Source organism: Grammomys surdaster, unplaced genomic scaffold (assembly GCF_004785775.1).
Source record: "Grammomys surdaster isolate TR1022 unplaced genomic scaffold, NIH_TR_1.0 166, whole genome shotgun sequence".
In the NCBI taxonomy this organism is placed as follows: Eukaryota; Metazoa; Chordata; class Mammalia; order Rodentia; family Muridae; genus Grammomys; species Grammomys surdaster.
The window spans coordinates 2,017,646-2,030,245 of NW_021604614.1; the positions used below are offsets into that span (position 1 = coordinate 2,017,646).

A 12,600-nucleotide genomic window follows, 5' to 3' on the forward strand; every position below is an offset into this window, starting at 1 on the left:
TGTGTGTCTGTGTGTCTGTGTGTCTGTGTGTGTGTCTGTGTGTGTATGTGTGTTTGTGTGTGTGTCTGTGTGTGTGTGTCTGTGTGTGTGTGTGTCTGTGTGTCTGTGTGTGTGTCTGTGTGTGTGTGTCTCTGTGTGTGTCTGTCTGTGTGTGTCTAGTCTTTCTTTGTAGTCCCGATTTAACTCCTTTAGCCTCTGTATACAGATATTACAGGCTTACGCCATCACAATCACTTTTTTTTTTTTTTTTTTTTTTTTTTAGTTTTTCAAACAAGATTTCTCTGTGTAGCTCTGGCTATCATGGAACTCACTATGTAGACCAGGCTGGCCTCGAACTCGGAGTTCTGTCTACCTCTGCTTCCTGAATGTTGGGAGTAAAAGTGTGCACCACCCCTGCTGGGGCCCACAGTCACCTTTTTAAATATTTAAAACATTTTAAAGGTTTATTTAATTGAGCGATTTCCCTGTGTTGTGTGTGTGTGTGTGCCTGGTACCTGTGGAGGTCAGAAGAGGGTATCAGGTTCTTTGGAAAAGGAGTTGTAGATGGCTGGGAGCCACTGTGTGGATACTGGGAACCAAACCCAGGTCCTCTACAGGAGCAATAACTGTGGTATTTCCAGCCCCCAGAAACTCAGAGCGGGGAGAAGCCATGCCCACCTGGCTTTCTAGCTTCCTAATTTTTCAAATTCATTTACTTATTTACTAACTGGCTTATAAATTGATTATCGCACTGAATATTGAATCTGGGACCTCCTGCATGCTTTGCAAATGTGCTACTGCTAAACTATGCTACGCCACACCTCTAACCCCCCCCCCGGGGATTCCAGGCTGGCCCTCTACCAATAAGCTGCATCTCTTGCTCACATTATATTTTTTATTTTGAGATATAGTCTCAGTAGGTTACACAGGCTGGCTTTGAACTCGAGACCTTTTTTCAGCCGGAGGGAGCTGGGGTCTGTATCATCACACCGGGCTCTGCTCGAAGACGAGAACATATTGCCATATGATCATAATGATGATGAGTGATCCCAGCCTCCCCGCCTCCCCAGATCCATGGAGCCTTCTATGCAATACACGTATGCAGAGACACACCCGAGAACTCAGTATTAAAAGAAAAACTTGGACAAGCCTGACGTTGTGGTGCATGCCTTTAATGCCAGCACTTGGGAGGCAGAGGCAGGCCCACCTCTGTGAGTTTGGGGCCAGCCTGGTCTACAGAGCAAGTTTCAGGATAGTCAAGGATACATAGTGAAACTTTGTCTCAAAAGAAGGGGAGGAGAAAGAAAGCAAAGCTCACAGTAGGCTGCATATAGTGGCGACTGCCTATCCCTCAGGAGGTAGAGAGCGATCAGGAGTTTAAGGTCCCCCTTGGTTACATACTGAATTCAGATCTTACCTGGGCTATATGAGACCCTGCTTTGGAAGAAAGGGAGGGGAGAAGAGAGGGAGGGGCTGAGGAGATGGTGTGATCAGTACGGTCTCTGAAAGCACTAGGACCTATGTTCAATGCCTACAATTTATTTATTTTATTTTATTTTATTTTATTTTTGGTTTTTCGAGACAGGGTTTCTCTGTGTAGCCCTGGCTGTCCTGGAACTCTCTCTTTAGACCAGGCTAGCCTCGAACTCTCAAACTCAGAAATCCACCTGTCTCTGCCTCCCAAGTGCTGGGATTAAAGGTGTGCACCACCACCGCCCGGCGATGCCTACAATTTATGTTAAAAAAAAAAAAGCTGGGTGGGGTGCATGTTTGGCACCCCAGGGGATCCCTGAGACCCACTTCCCTGGCCAGCAAGCCTAACTCACTCAGTTCCAGGCAATGAGATAGAATGACAACCAAGGTTGATTGTTTTTGCCTTTATCTATCCATATGCATATACATATACACAGAAAGAAACGTTGGGTGGGAGGGGTGAAGTGGGGAGGGAGGGGTGGGAAGGGAAGAGGAAAAGAAAGATAAATGAACAGAGCCAACAGTGTACGTGTGCCCATCTAGCTTTAGGATGAAAAGAGACCTTCGAGGTGTGGGGGAGAAGCTGCCCTCCCCCACCTTACCCCCCCCCCCACCCAGTTTTCCAGTGTAGTGGGTTAGCCTGATGCTGCTTGTGTTCTAATGCTGATACTGGGTCTTCAAGACCTGGTTGGCCGAGGATGAGAGTCCACATAGACCCATGTGATGCTATGTGAGCTTCCCCCAAGTGATTTCTGATTGGTGAATAAAGATGCTGACAGCCAATAGCTGCGCAGAAGAGACCTAGGCTCTCATATGCTTCCCAGCCCTGGGGGTCAGAGGACAACCATGAGCCGAAAAGAAGGGGAAGGAAAAGAGAGAAGCCACCAGGGGTGTGATGGTTTGTATATGCTCAGCCCAGAGAATGGCACTATTAGAAGGTGTGGCCTTGTGGGTGTGGGCTTTAATACTCTTTTCCTAGTTGCCTGGAAGTGAGTATTCTGCTAGCAGCCTTCAGATGAAGATGTAGAACTCTCAGCTCCTCCTGAACTTTGCCTGCCAAAATGCTGCCATGCTCCCACCTTGATGATAGTGGACTGAACCTCTGTATCTGTAAGCCAGTCCCAAGTAAATGTTGTCCTTTATAAGACTTGCATTGGTCATGGTGTCTGTGCACAGCAGTAAAACCCTACCTAAGATAATGGGCTAGGTGAGTCATGAAAACATGGTCCTGACGGCTGGTAGTTCTTGTGTGCCTCACTGAGGGAGTCTAGGCAAGTGCTCTCTGGTTGACCTACACCCCCACTGGCTGTGGGTCCTTCCCTGGGCAAGTGTCACATGATATACAGCTGAAAAGCGGCAGGGTGGAAACTGTCACTGAGAAAGTCTTCTGACACTGCCACCTTTTTGTCAGATAGAATTTCACCTAGTCCAGGCTGTCCCAGAACTTGCTGCATAGCACAACAGATGAAGGATGCCTCCCCACCATCCCCCCACCCCCACTTCTGCTTCCCAAATTTGAAGCTGCCCCGTGAGGTGTTTGCAAGCTGCCATTGTCGCTCACCATGCTTCTTCTATGGTCTCCACAGGATCTTGCTATGTACACCTGGCTGGTCTGAAACTCACTAACTATGCTGCCAAAGCTGGCCTCAAACTCACAGAGATCCTCCTGCCTTTGCCTGTAGACTCCCTTCATCACACTTGGCATCTTTCTAGTTATTATTATTATTATTTTGGGTTTTTTTCGAGACGGAGTTTCTCTGTATAGCCCTGGCTGTCCCGGAACTCACTCTGTAGACCAGGCTGGCCTCAAACTCAGAAATCCGCCTGCCTCTGCCTCCCAAGTGCTGGGATTAAAGGCGTGCGCCACCACCGCCTGGCTGACTTTCCAGTCTTAAATAAGATAATTTCTTCAAGTGTTTGGTCACATGAATCAATAGAAACTACAGTGTAACAGTTCCACCATGCTTGGATGGATCCAGCCCGGCCAGGAAAAAGAAAGGTGAATGTATCCCTCCAGAGCTGTGTTCCAGGCTCAACACAACCTTTGATCTTACTGCCTTGCCACAGAGGGGGCTGTCCCCGAATACGTGACTGTAACCTCCTCTTGTCGTTTCATTCATAGAACCACAACTTAGTGCTATGCTCTCTGTGGTGGTTTGAATGTGGTGGCCCCCATAGACTCATGTGTTTGCATGCTTGGAGGCTTGGCCCACAGGGAGGGGCAATGCTAGGAGGCGTGGCCTTGTGGGAGTGGGTGTGGCCTTGTTAGAGGAAGTGTGTCACCATGGGGATGGGCTTTAAATCTCCAATGCTGAAACTGTGTCCAGTGTGACACATAGTCCCCTTCTGCTGCCTGGAGATCAAGATGTAGAACTCTTAGCTCCTTCTCCAGAACTATGTCTGCCTGCATGCTGCCATGCTTCTCGCCATGATCACAATGGACTAAACCTCTAAAACTGTAAGCCAGCGCCAATTAAATGTTTTCCTTTATAAGAGTTGCCCTGAGGTGAGAGAGTTGGCTCACCAGTTAAGAGCACTAGTTGCTCTTCCAGAGGACTCAGGTTCAATTCCCAGTACCCACAGGACAGCTAAAAAACTGTCTGTCACTCCAGTTCCAGGGGATCCGACATCCTCATACATATATGAAGGGCAAACACTAATGCACTTAAAATAAAAACAAATAATTAAGAAAGAAGTGTTGCCTTAGTCATGATGTCTTTTCACAGCGATAAAAACCCTAAGATACCTACTTGTGTCTGTTTTCACCACAACAGCCATGAGAAGTCAGGAATACTGGCCTCACTGGGTAGAGAGGGAAGTAAGTTCAGAGAGATTAGGTGACTTCATTGAAGTCACACAGCTAGTAGTGTGCAGAGACCAGGAACCCAACTGGAAGTCCAGGGTCTGTCTATTCCAACATGGCTTTATGGACGGTCTAAATCACAGCAGGTCCCTATAGGTTTTCATTGAGAGGCTGATGGTGTTGGGTAGTGGTGGTGCAGGCCTTTAATCCCAGTGCTCAGGAGGACCCCCCCCCTCTCTCTCTCTCTCTCTCTCTCTCTCTGGTTTTGGTTTTGGTTTGTTTGTTTGTTTTTCCGAGACAGGGTTTCTCTGTGTAGCCCTGGCTGTCCTGGAACTCACTCTATAGACCAGGCTGGCCTAGAACTCAAAAATCCACCTGCCTCTGCCTCCCAAATGCTGGGATTAAAGGCGTGTGCCACCACCGCCCGGCTAACAGGCCAATCTCTTGATAATATGGAGGAGCTCTGTATTCAAGGTTATACAGAGAAACGCTGTTATCCATGAAGAATGTTCCTCACTTGCTAAGCGTTGCAGTTGGACTGGCACGGTATGTAAATGCCCCCATACCCTTTTTATGGTACTGGATATGGTACAAGGGGCTTGCATATGCTAAGCAAGTGTATTACTGTTGATCTACACCCCACAGTCTTCACTCCCTGGTGGATTCTAGGCAGACACTTTACCACTGGATGATCCGCCCGACTCAGGGACTCTGGGCAGGTGCTCTCCTCCTGAGTAATACCCAGCCCCTTACGGGCAACTCTGGGCAGGTGTTCTACCCCTGAGCCACATTTCTGGCCCTAACTGACTTCTTTTTACCAGAACATTCCGAGTAGATTACTCAATGAAAGGACTGCTGACCAGTTCTTGACCTGGCGCCCACAGCACAGCTTCCTTCAGAGCTGTCAAGGTGCCCTCTGGTGCACCTTGTCTCACAGGAGAGAGTGACCCTCTGAAGGCCGGAAGCTGGTCAAGGACCCTACACAGCTTGCTCTCCCCTCCAAGGCTGGCACTGTGTGCTTTGCAGATGCTGGCTCTGGGTTCCATGGTGCAGCCCTCTGGCTAGAAAGAGCCCTCCCAAACCCAAGGGACCCATGGTACCCACTCACACTGAATGTACCAGGCTCTCCAGATGGCGTTGTTCAGTCGGATCTTGTCCCGGCATAGCAACTCGAGGCCTTTGAAGTTCTTCCACTTGGGAGAGACCAGCTTGCCACTGAGACAGAACGAGAGGAAAGAATATCAGGGTGGGGCAGGAAAAGCGAAGACAGGAGGATTTCTGTAGCAGCCTGCCACAATGGCTGCAGTTTCTCTGGAGTCCTCAAATCCTGTCTATTTTCTAGTGTGCCTGACACCCCTACCCTGAAGTTAAACCTTATAAATCCATCCAGACCCCACACAGTGTTCCTGGGCTATCTCCTCCCATCCAAAGACAGGTGCTTGTTATCAACTTGCTCTTGATTAACACTGACCTTAAAGGAAAGAGTGTTTATATCCAGTGGTGTGTGTGTGTGTGGCATGTGTATACTGTATGTGTGTAGAGGGGGAAAAGAGTTTCTCTCTCTCTCTCTCTCTCTCTCTCTCTCTCTCTCTCTCTCTTTTTAAGATTTATTTATTTTTGTGTGCACTGGTTGTCTTTGCCTGTCTGTCTGTCTGTCTGTCTGTGTGTCAGATCCCCTGGAACTGGAGTTACAGACAGTTGTGAGCCACCATGTGGGTGATAGGAATTGAACTCAGCCAGTGTTCTTCCTTCTGCTGAGCCATCTGTCAAGCCCAAGAGTTTCTATAGGTAGCCCAGGATGGCCTGGAATTAGAGATCATATTGTCTCGTGGTCAGAGAGACTGTAGAGGCCCTGCTCCATCCTATAAGCAGTGAGTGGGTGCTCAGTCAGGGTGAGATGGATTCCTTAGTGCTGTAGACACTGTTAAGGTGCCCATAATCCTAAATAACTCCTCAGCTATGAACCTGTAGCAACCCTACACTCACTGGATAACAACTACAAGAGAAGGTACAAGGGCCAGCTAGATGGCTTAGCAGGTAAGAGCTTGCTGCCAAGCCTAATGACCTGAGTTCGATCCCCATGACCCACATGGTTGAAAGCTATAGAGCCCACAAATTGCTCTCTGACCACCACCCCAGGGCATACACTGCCACCCTGCACATGCATACAACACACACACACACACACACACACACACACGCACACGCACACACTTAGTGTTATTTTAAAATGTAAGACAGGATGCCGGGTGGTGGTGGTGGCACAGGCCTTTAATTCCAGCACTTGGGAGGCAGAGGCAGGTAGATCTCTGAGTTTGAGGCCAGCCTGGTCTACAGAGTGAGCTCCAGGACAGCCAGGGCTACACCAAGACTGCCCCCTGCCCCAAGTAAGACATGAAAGTAAAAGAGAATTATGAAGAGGAAGGAGATGAGCTGGCGTGAGAGAAGAGAGTGTAATCCAAATACCTTATCCATGTGCATAAAAATGCCATTATGAAATATAATCTTGTATAATTAACATACGATAATAAAAAGACTTTGAAATACCCAAGAAATCCTTCTGCCTCAGCATCTTCAATATTTCAATTATAGGAGATATGTATCATCATGCAGGGCCCTCACATATCTTTTTTCTTTGAGAATCTTCTTTAATTTTTTTTTTGTTTTGTTTTTTTGTTTTTTTGTTTTTTTTGTTTTTCGAGACAGGGTTTCTCTGTATAGCCCGGGCTGTCCTGGAATCTTTAATTTTTTAAAATATTTATTTGATATCTGAGTGTTCTATCCGCATGTACACCTGCATGCTAGAAGAGGGCATCTGATCCCATTACAGATTGTCGTGAGCCACCATGTGGGTGTGGGGAATTGAACTCAGGACCTCTGGAAGAGCAGGCATTGCTCTTAACCACTGAGCCATCTCTCTCTCCCAACAGAGGGTCTTTATGTAGTCTTCAGATAGCAGAATGAGTCTTCAGTGTGTAATCTTGGACTCAGTATGTAGCTAAGGCTGGTCCTGAGCTCTCCATCCCCCTGCCTCTGCCTCCAGAATGCTGGGATTACAGGTGTGCACTACCATGCCCAGTTTCTCATAGCCAGGTCGTATACCTTTTAAATTATATTTATTTGTTTGTTTGAGACAAGATTTCTCTTGTACCCCTGGCTGTCCTGGAACTCATGCTGTAGACAAAGCTGACTCTTACACCTTTTTTAAAAATAAAAGGTTTTATTTCTATTTTGTGTAGATGATTGCCTGTCTGTACCACATGAATGCCTAGTGGCTACAAGCAACAAAAGAGGGCATCAAATGGACTGTGAGCTGCCATGTGGGTGCTGGGACCCAAACTTGAGTCCTCTGCAAGGGCAGCGAGGACTCTTAATCAACCTAAACCATGTCTCTAGCCCCAAACACTCATTTCTTAAAGGTAGGATGAAGTAATCTATCTCCCTGAGGGTCATGGAGGGAAAGAGACACTCCCAAAGGACACATCAAGACTTAGAGCATCTTGCTGTGTCTTCCTGGATGTTTTGGAACTCATTATATAGACCAGGCTGGCCTCGAACTCAGAGATCTGCCTGCCTCTGCCTCCCAAGTGCTGGGATTAAAGGCGTGCGCCACCACCGCCCGGGTAGAAATAGAGTCTTAACCTTGACCTTGACCTCGGGGTCCATGGAGTACATGATGTGCAGGGGTTATGCATAAGCGGTGGCTTCAACTTTCAAGGTTCCTCTGAGAAAAGGCCAAGTTATCATTACCTGGAAGCTGGCTCAAGAGGCCAAGATGAAGATGGTCAAGGTCTCGGACACCTTCCTGTCTCGTCTTTAGTCCTTCTGACCTTCCTTCCTCAAGGTCTATAAACCAATCTTGCCTCCAAGTCAGTCTGGCCTAACTTCCAACTCCTCACTCAAACAGAGAGCTTCTAAGTTTTAGCTGTCCAGAAAGCCAGGCTGTGGCTCTGCCAACAGAGAGAGCACTTGCTAGAATCCCCCAGTGAGGGGCTGGGGATGTGGTTCAGTGGCAACTTTCCCAGGAATCGGACAAGAGCTGGATTCCATCTTCAACGCTGTATATAAACACACATAAAGGAAGGCCTGCTCTCCCGGTACCTCCCCTCATGTTAGGGGTGAGGGGTGAGTAGGTGAGCATCTGATTCCTCCTTCTCTTCCTGTACTACCTTGGTGCATGGGTCATTGGCTCTCCTCTCCTTTCTGGTCTCCGAGCTCCAGTATTTGCTTTGAGGTAATGGTGCCTGCCAGGGTGTGGGATGTGGGGTAGCAAGAGCTGCCACCTCAGGAGACAACAGGCTTCATTACCCAAATAGGCCACCCTAGCCTGATGGCTGGCCCCTACCTCCCATAGCTAGATAAATACCATCTGTCCAAGAAGGAAACATGATTGGGTGGGGGCCGCTAATCCTTCCTGGGCCAGCTCCCTTTGTGGTATAGGGTGAATGGGGGATACTCCTAAGTTTGTGACCCCTGTCTGTATCCCAGCAACCATTAGGCTCTGCTCCCCCAAGGTCCTATCCCAACCTTCTGCTGCCCCTCCTTCAGCTCTGTCAGAGGGTTGGTAGCCGACGATGAGGGAGACAGATGAGCCAGCGACAATATCTAAGTCAAGAGGAAAGGGTTGAGCGCATGTGAGGGAAGAGTCTGCTTGGCTACAAAAAGCCTAGGGCCAAGGTTCAAAACGGGCGCAATGGAGGGAACCAGAAAACCTCAGACGTGGGAGAGAGGGAGGAGGGGAGATGCATATGCCTGTTGGGACCAGAGGACAAACTCAAATATGGTTCCTCAGATGCTATCCGCCTTGGTTTTTGAGACAGAGTCTTTCATTGGCCTGGAACTCACCAACCAAGCAAGTTAAGCTGGCTGGCCGGCGGGCCACAGGCAGCTGGCTGTCCATCTGTCTGGAGCACTGAGGTCGCCAGCACACACCAGCAAGCCAGACTCTTTTTTTTTTTCTGTCGGTTCTGGGGATTGAACTCAGGTCCTTAAGCTTGCAAGGCAAACAGCTTTACCACAAGGCCGTCTTTTTTTTTTTTTTTTTTTTTGTCAGCTTGTTGGTTTGTTTGTTTTAACTCAGGGTCTTGATCTGTAGCCCAGGCTGGATCCTCATCTTCCTGCCTCAGCCTGCAGACTGTTGGAATGACAGGCCTGTGCCACCACTCCCTAGACAAGTGCCTTCTTGGACCGTTTACAGCTGTCCTCCCTGGGGCTTCCACCCACAGAACCAAGAACACAGTGTGCCAGAAGAGTGCTCCTTGGCAGGACTGAGGCGCCCAGGCGTCTGCAGGCTGTCCCCCGGCTGTCCTCTCTGCCTAACTGACCAGTTCCACCCACCACCAGACCCCCTGCCTGGGTGCCCCACACCCACCTTTCTAGCCGCTCCCCGGAGATTCTCACCCTCTGAAAGCCCCTTTGCTTCAGAGAACTCCTATTCACAGAAGTTCTATAGACCTCTTCTAGTCTGAGCTTGGATTTGTTTATTTATTTGAGACAGGATCTCAGATTATCTCAGGCTGGCCTCAAACCTTAAATTCCTATACAGTAGAGGATAACCTTGATCTCCTGACCCTCTGCCCTCAGCCCTCAGAGTTCTGGGATTCTAGGTACGCTCAACCACACAGGGTTTATGAGCGTGAGCATGGGGTGTTTGCTTTTGTTTTTATTTGTATCATTGGGAGGGGTGCTCGTGCATGGCACACGGAGGTCAGAGTTCAGACAACTCTCTGGAGTCAGTTCCCTGCAGCCACTTCGATGTGGGTTCCAGGAAACTAACTCAGGTCACCAGTCCGGCCACCAAGCACCCTCACCGGTAGAGCCCTCTCCCAGCCCATGCTGTATTTTTTTTTTTTTCCTTCACCAAGGGTGCAAAACCAAAGACTCCTGTGAACTTGGCTACACTCATCCTTGTGTAGCCTCAGAATCCCACTCAAGAGAATTTAATAGTCTGGCTTCTGGGCAGGTGGAAAAGAACGGCTCTTAACCCTAGCTGGAGTTCCTCAGCCTCAGGCAGCCTCAGAAGGGAGCCCTGTGTCCCTCCCTGTGCTCTTTCCCTATAACTGCTCCCCTTCTGTCTGCCCACAGTCTGAGTTGGGAAGCTCTCTAAGCTAGCTAGTGGAACATATAGATGCCTCAGGAAGCCTACGTTGGGAGTGGAGTGGTCAGGAAATGAGAGACCCTTTTGGGGGAACACGGGAACCCTTGGCTTCTTGTGACACATGCCTATAATTCCAGCACTTGGGAGGCCAGAGCAGAATTCCAGGCCAGCCTCGGTTCTACAGTGAGTTCCAGGCTAGCTTAGACTATAGTGTGAGACTCAACGAGAGGGAGAGAGAGAGGAGAGGGGAGGGGAGGGGTGGGGAGGGGAGAGCAGGGGGGAGGGGGGGGGAATAGGAGAGGGGAGGGGAGAGGAGAGGGGAGTTAGGGATAGCCCCCTCTCCTCCGTGTATCCCCAATAATTGGAAGTCTTTGATAACTAAAACACTGTCCCAGTGTGAGCAGCTTCTGGTGTTCTGAGACCTTAGATGGCCCCTTCCCAGGCAGTCTCATGATGTCCAAGGGCGGGGGAGGGGGAACAGGACAGGGAATTTGAACTTTCCACATCAGTCTCAGCGCCCTGAACTATCAGGTTGCAACATGACCTGGGCTTGAGGCCAGAACTTGTGGGCCAAGGTTACTCTGCCTCCAGCCAATGGGGTCGCGTGGCTCTGCCGCCACGAGGTGGGCCATGCTCTTCCGCAATTCGCACCCCAGCTCCAGGTCCCCTATGGGGCTGCAGGTGCGGGTCTACAGCCAGCGGTTCTAAGAAGGGGTGGAGGCTCGCTGAAGAAGCGTGATATTTACAGAGAGGAAAGATCAAGGCCAGCCGATTCCCCCTTTCTCTCCTACTGTTTTCGGTTGATAATTTATCCTAGTCCCTCTGCTCCTGGGAACTTTGCTCCAGGGCACTGGGCCAAGACCCCAGTTCTCGCCCTCCCCTGGGACATGTAGGTGGGGCTGGAGCTGGGTGCGGCCCTGGAGTTCGGAGCCGTAGCAGCGAGGGTTCCGGGCTGCGTTACAACCTCTTACAGATACCGGGTTCGGGGAGACTAGGCTTTCCCTACCGGACCCAGAGTGGACTGCAGCACCCCCTGCTGGCTCTAGGCAGATGCCGGGCACTGTCTTCCCGCCAACCTTGACACAGCGTTCTAAATCAGGCACCGTGGCTCATGCCTGTAATCCCGGTATTTGGGAGGCTGAGAAAGGAGTCCAGCCTGGGCTACTTAGCTCCATGCCAGCCTGAACTTTAGAGTGAGACTTTGTTGGCTCACCAAACTAAATCAAGCCAAACAAATGGTGTCCTGGCAATTGGGAAGTGAGCAAGAAACTGTTTCCATATACGTTGACACTGGCTATGAGGACGAGCACGGGACAACTGCAGAGTGAAGGGAAACGAGTGGGACTTTGCAGGGACTGCTGGGGATGAACGAAACAATCCAGGCATCACACGAGTGGAGGGAGGGAGTGGACGGGACGGTTTATAGTCCGAGAAGTGTAAAAGACACTTGGCATTTAAGGGCAAAAGCAGAAGAACCTGGGAGCGGGGTCCACCTGCAAGAGACCCTGCAGAGGTGGAGGAAAGGACAGTGGCGCCACAGGCAGGTGATGGGACGCAAGTGATTCATGAGGGTCCGTGGGCTGGCTCAGGACCCGGCGAGGGGGAGAATGCCTAAATTGTATCCAGAGTCCCCTGTAGCAGTTTGGGACCAGAGCCCCAGTGCGCGGTCCCACCACGGAAAGCTGCGACCCAGGCTCCCCCGTCCGCCCTCACCTGTAAGCCAGGCTCAAGCACTCGAAGAGGCGGGTGAGTGTCGGATCGATGCTGCGCGGCCCGAAGTCGGTGAGCCCCACGGGCCCCTCCTGGTCGCGTCGCCGGGTCAGCGAGTCGCTGTGCGGCGAGGACACCATGAAGTGTCCGCTGTGGATGACCTGTGATCGATGCAGGCCACCCGCGCTGCGCCGGGGACTCGGATCCTCCAAGTCTGTATCCGAGTCCGAATCCGGGCTGGGGACGACCCGGGGGACCTGCAGGTTCACGGATAGATCCGCCAGCGCGCGCGCCATGGCCACTACTGTCGACAACTCCCGGGCACTCTGAAGAGCAGTTTGAGAACCGAACCTTGCCAGCTGAGCCTAATTACCATGGTCACGCCTCTGTCCCCTGATAGGTCCTTGTTATGGGCGTGGTCTTGGTTGGCAGGTGATATTTAAATTAGCATAACCGGAGAGCCTGGTGTGAAACCACTGGCCCTGAAGTTTTGGCGGTGCTTTGCCTTTCCACGCGTTGTGAGCATATTTTAGTCTCT

At 50.3% G+C, this 12,600-nt stretch overlaps 1 protein-coding gene across 2 annotated transcripts in view; it reads right to left on the reverse strand.

Annotated features, from left to right (window-relative positions):
* The window catches only part of Mlxipl (MLX interacting protein like), a 31,247-nt gene extending 18,863 nt beyond the window's left edge, over positions 1 to 12,384 (reverse strand). For both annotated transcript variants that reach the window (XM_028766057.1, XM_028766056.1), the window contains exons 1-2: positions 12,066 to 12,384; positions 5,364 to 5,470 (exon numbers count right to left, since the gene is read on the reverse strand). In XM_028766057.1, the coding sequence (XP_028621890.1) occupies positions 5,364 to 5,470; positions 12,066 to 12,358 (400 nt within the window). In that variant the 5' untranslated portion in view covers positions 12,359 to 12,384. The remainder of the gene's footprint in view (positions 1 to 5,363; positions 5,471 to 12,065) is intronic.
* Between the last annotated feature and the right edge of the window lie 216 nt (positions 12,385 to 12,600).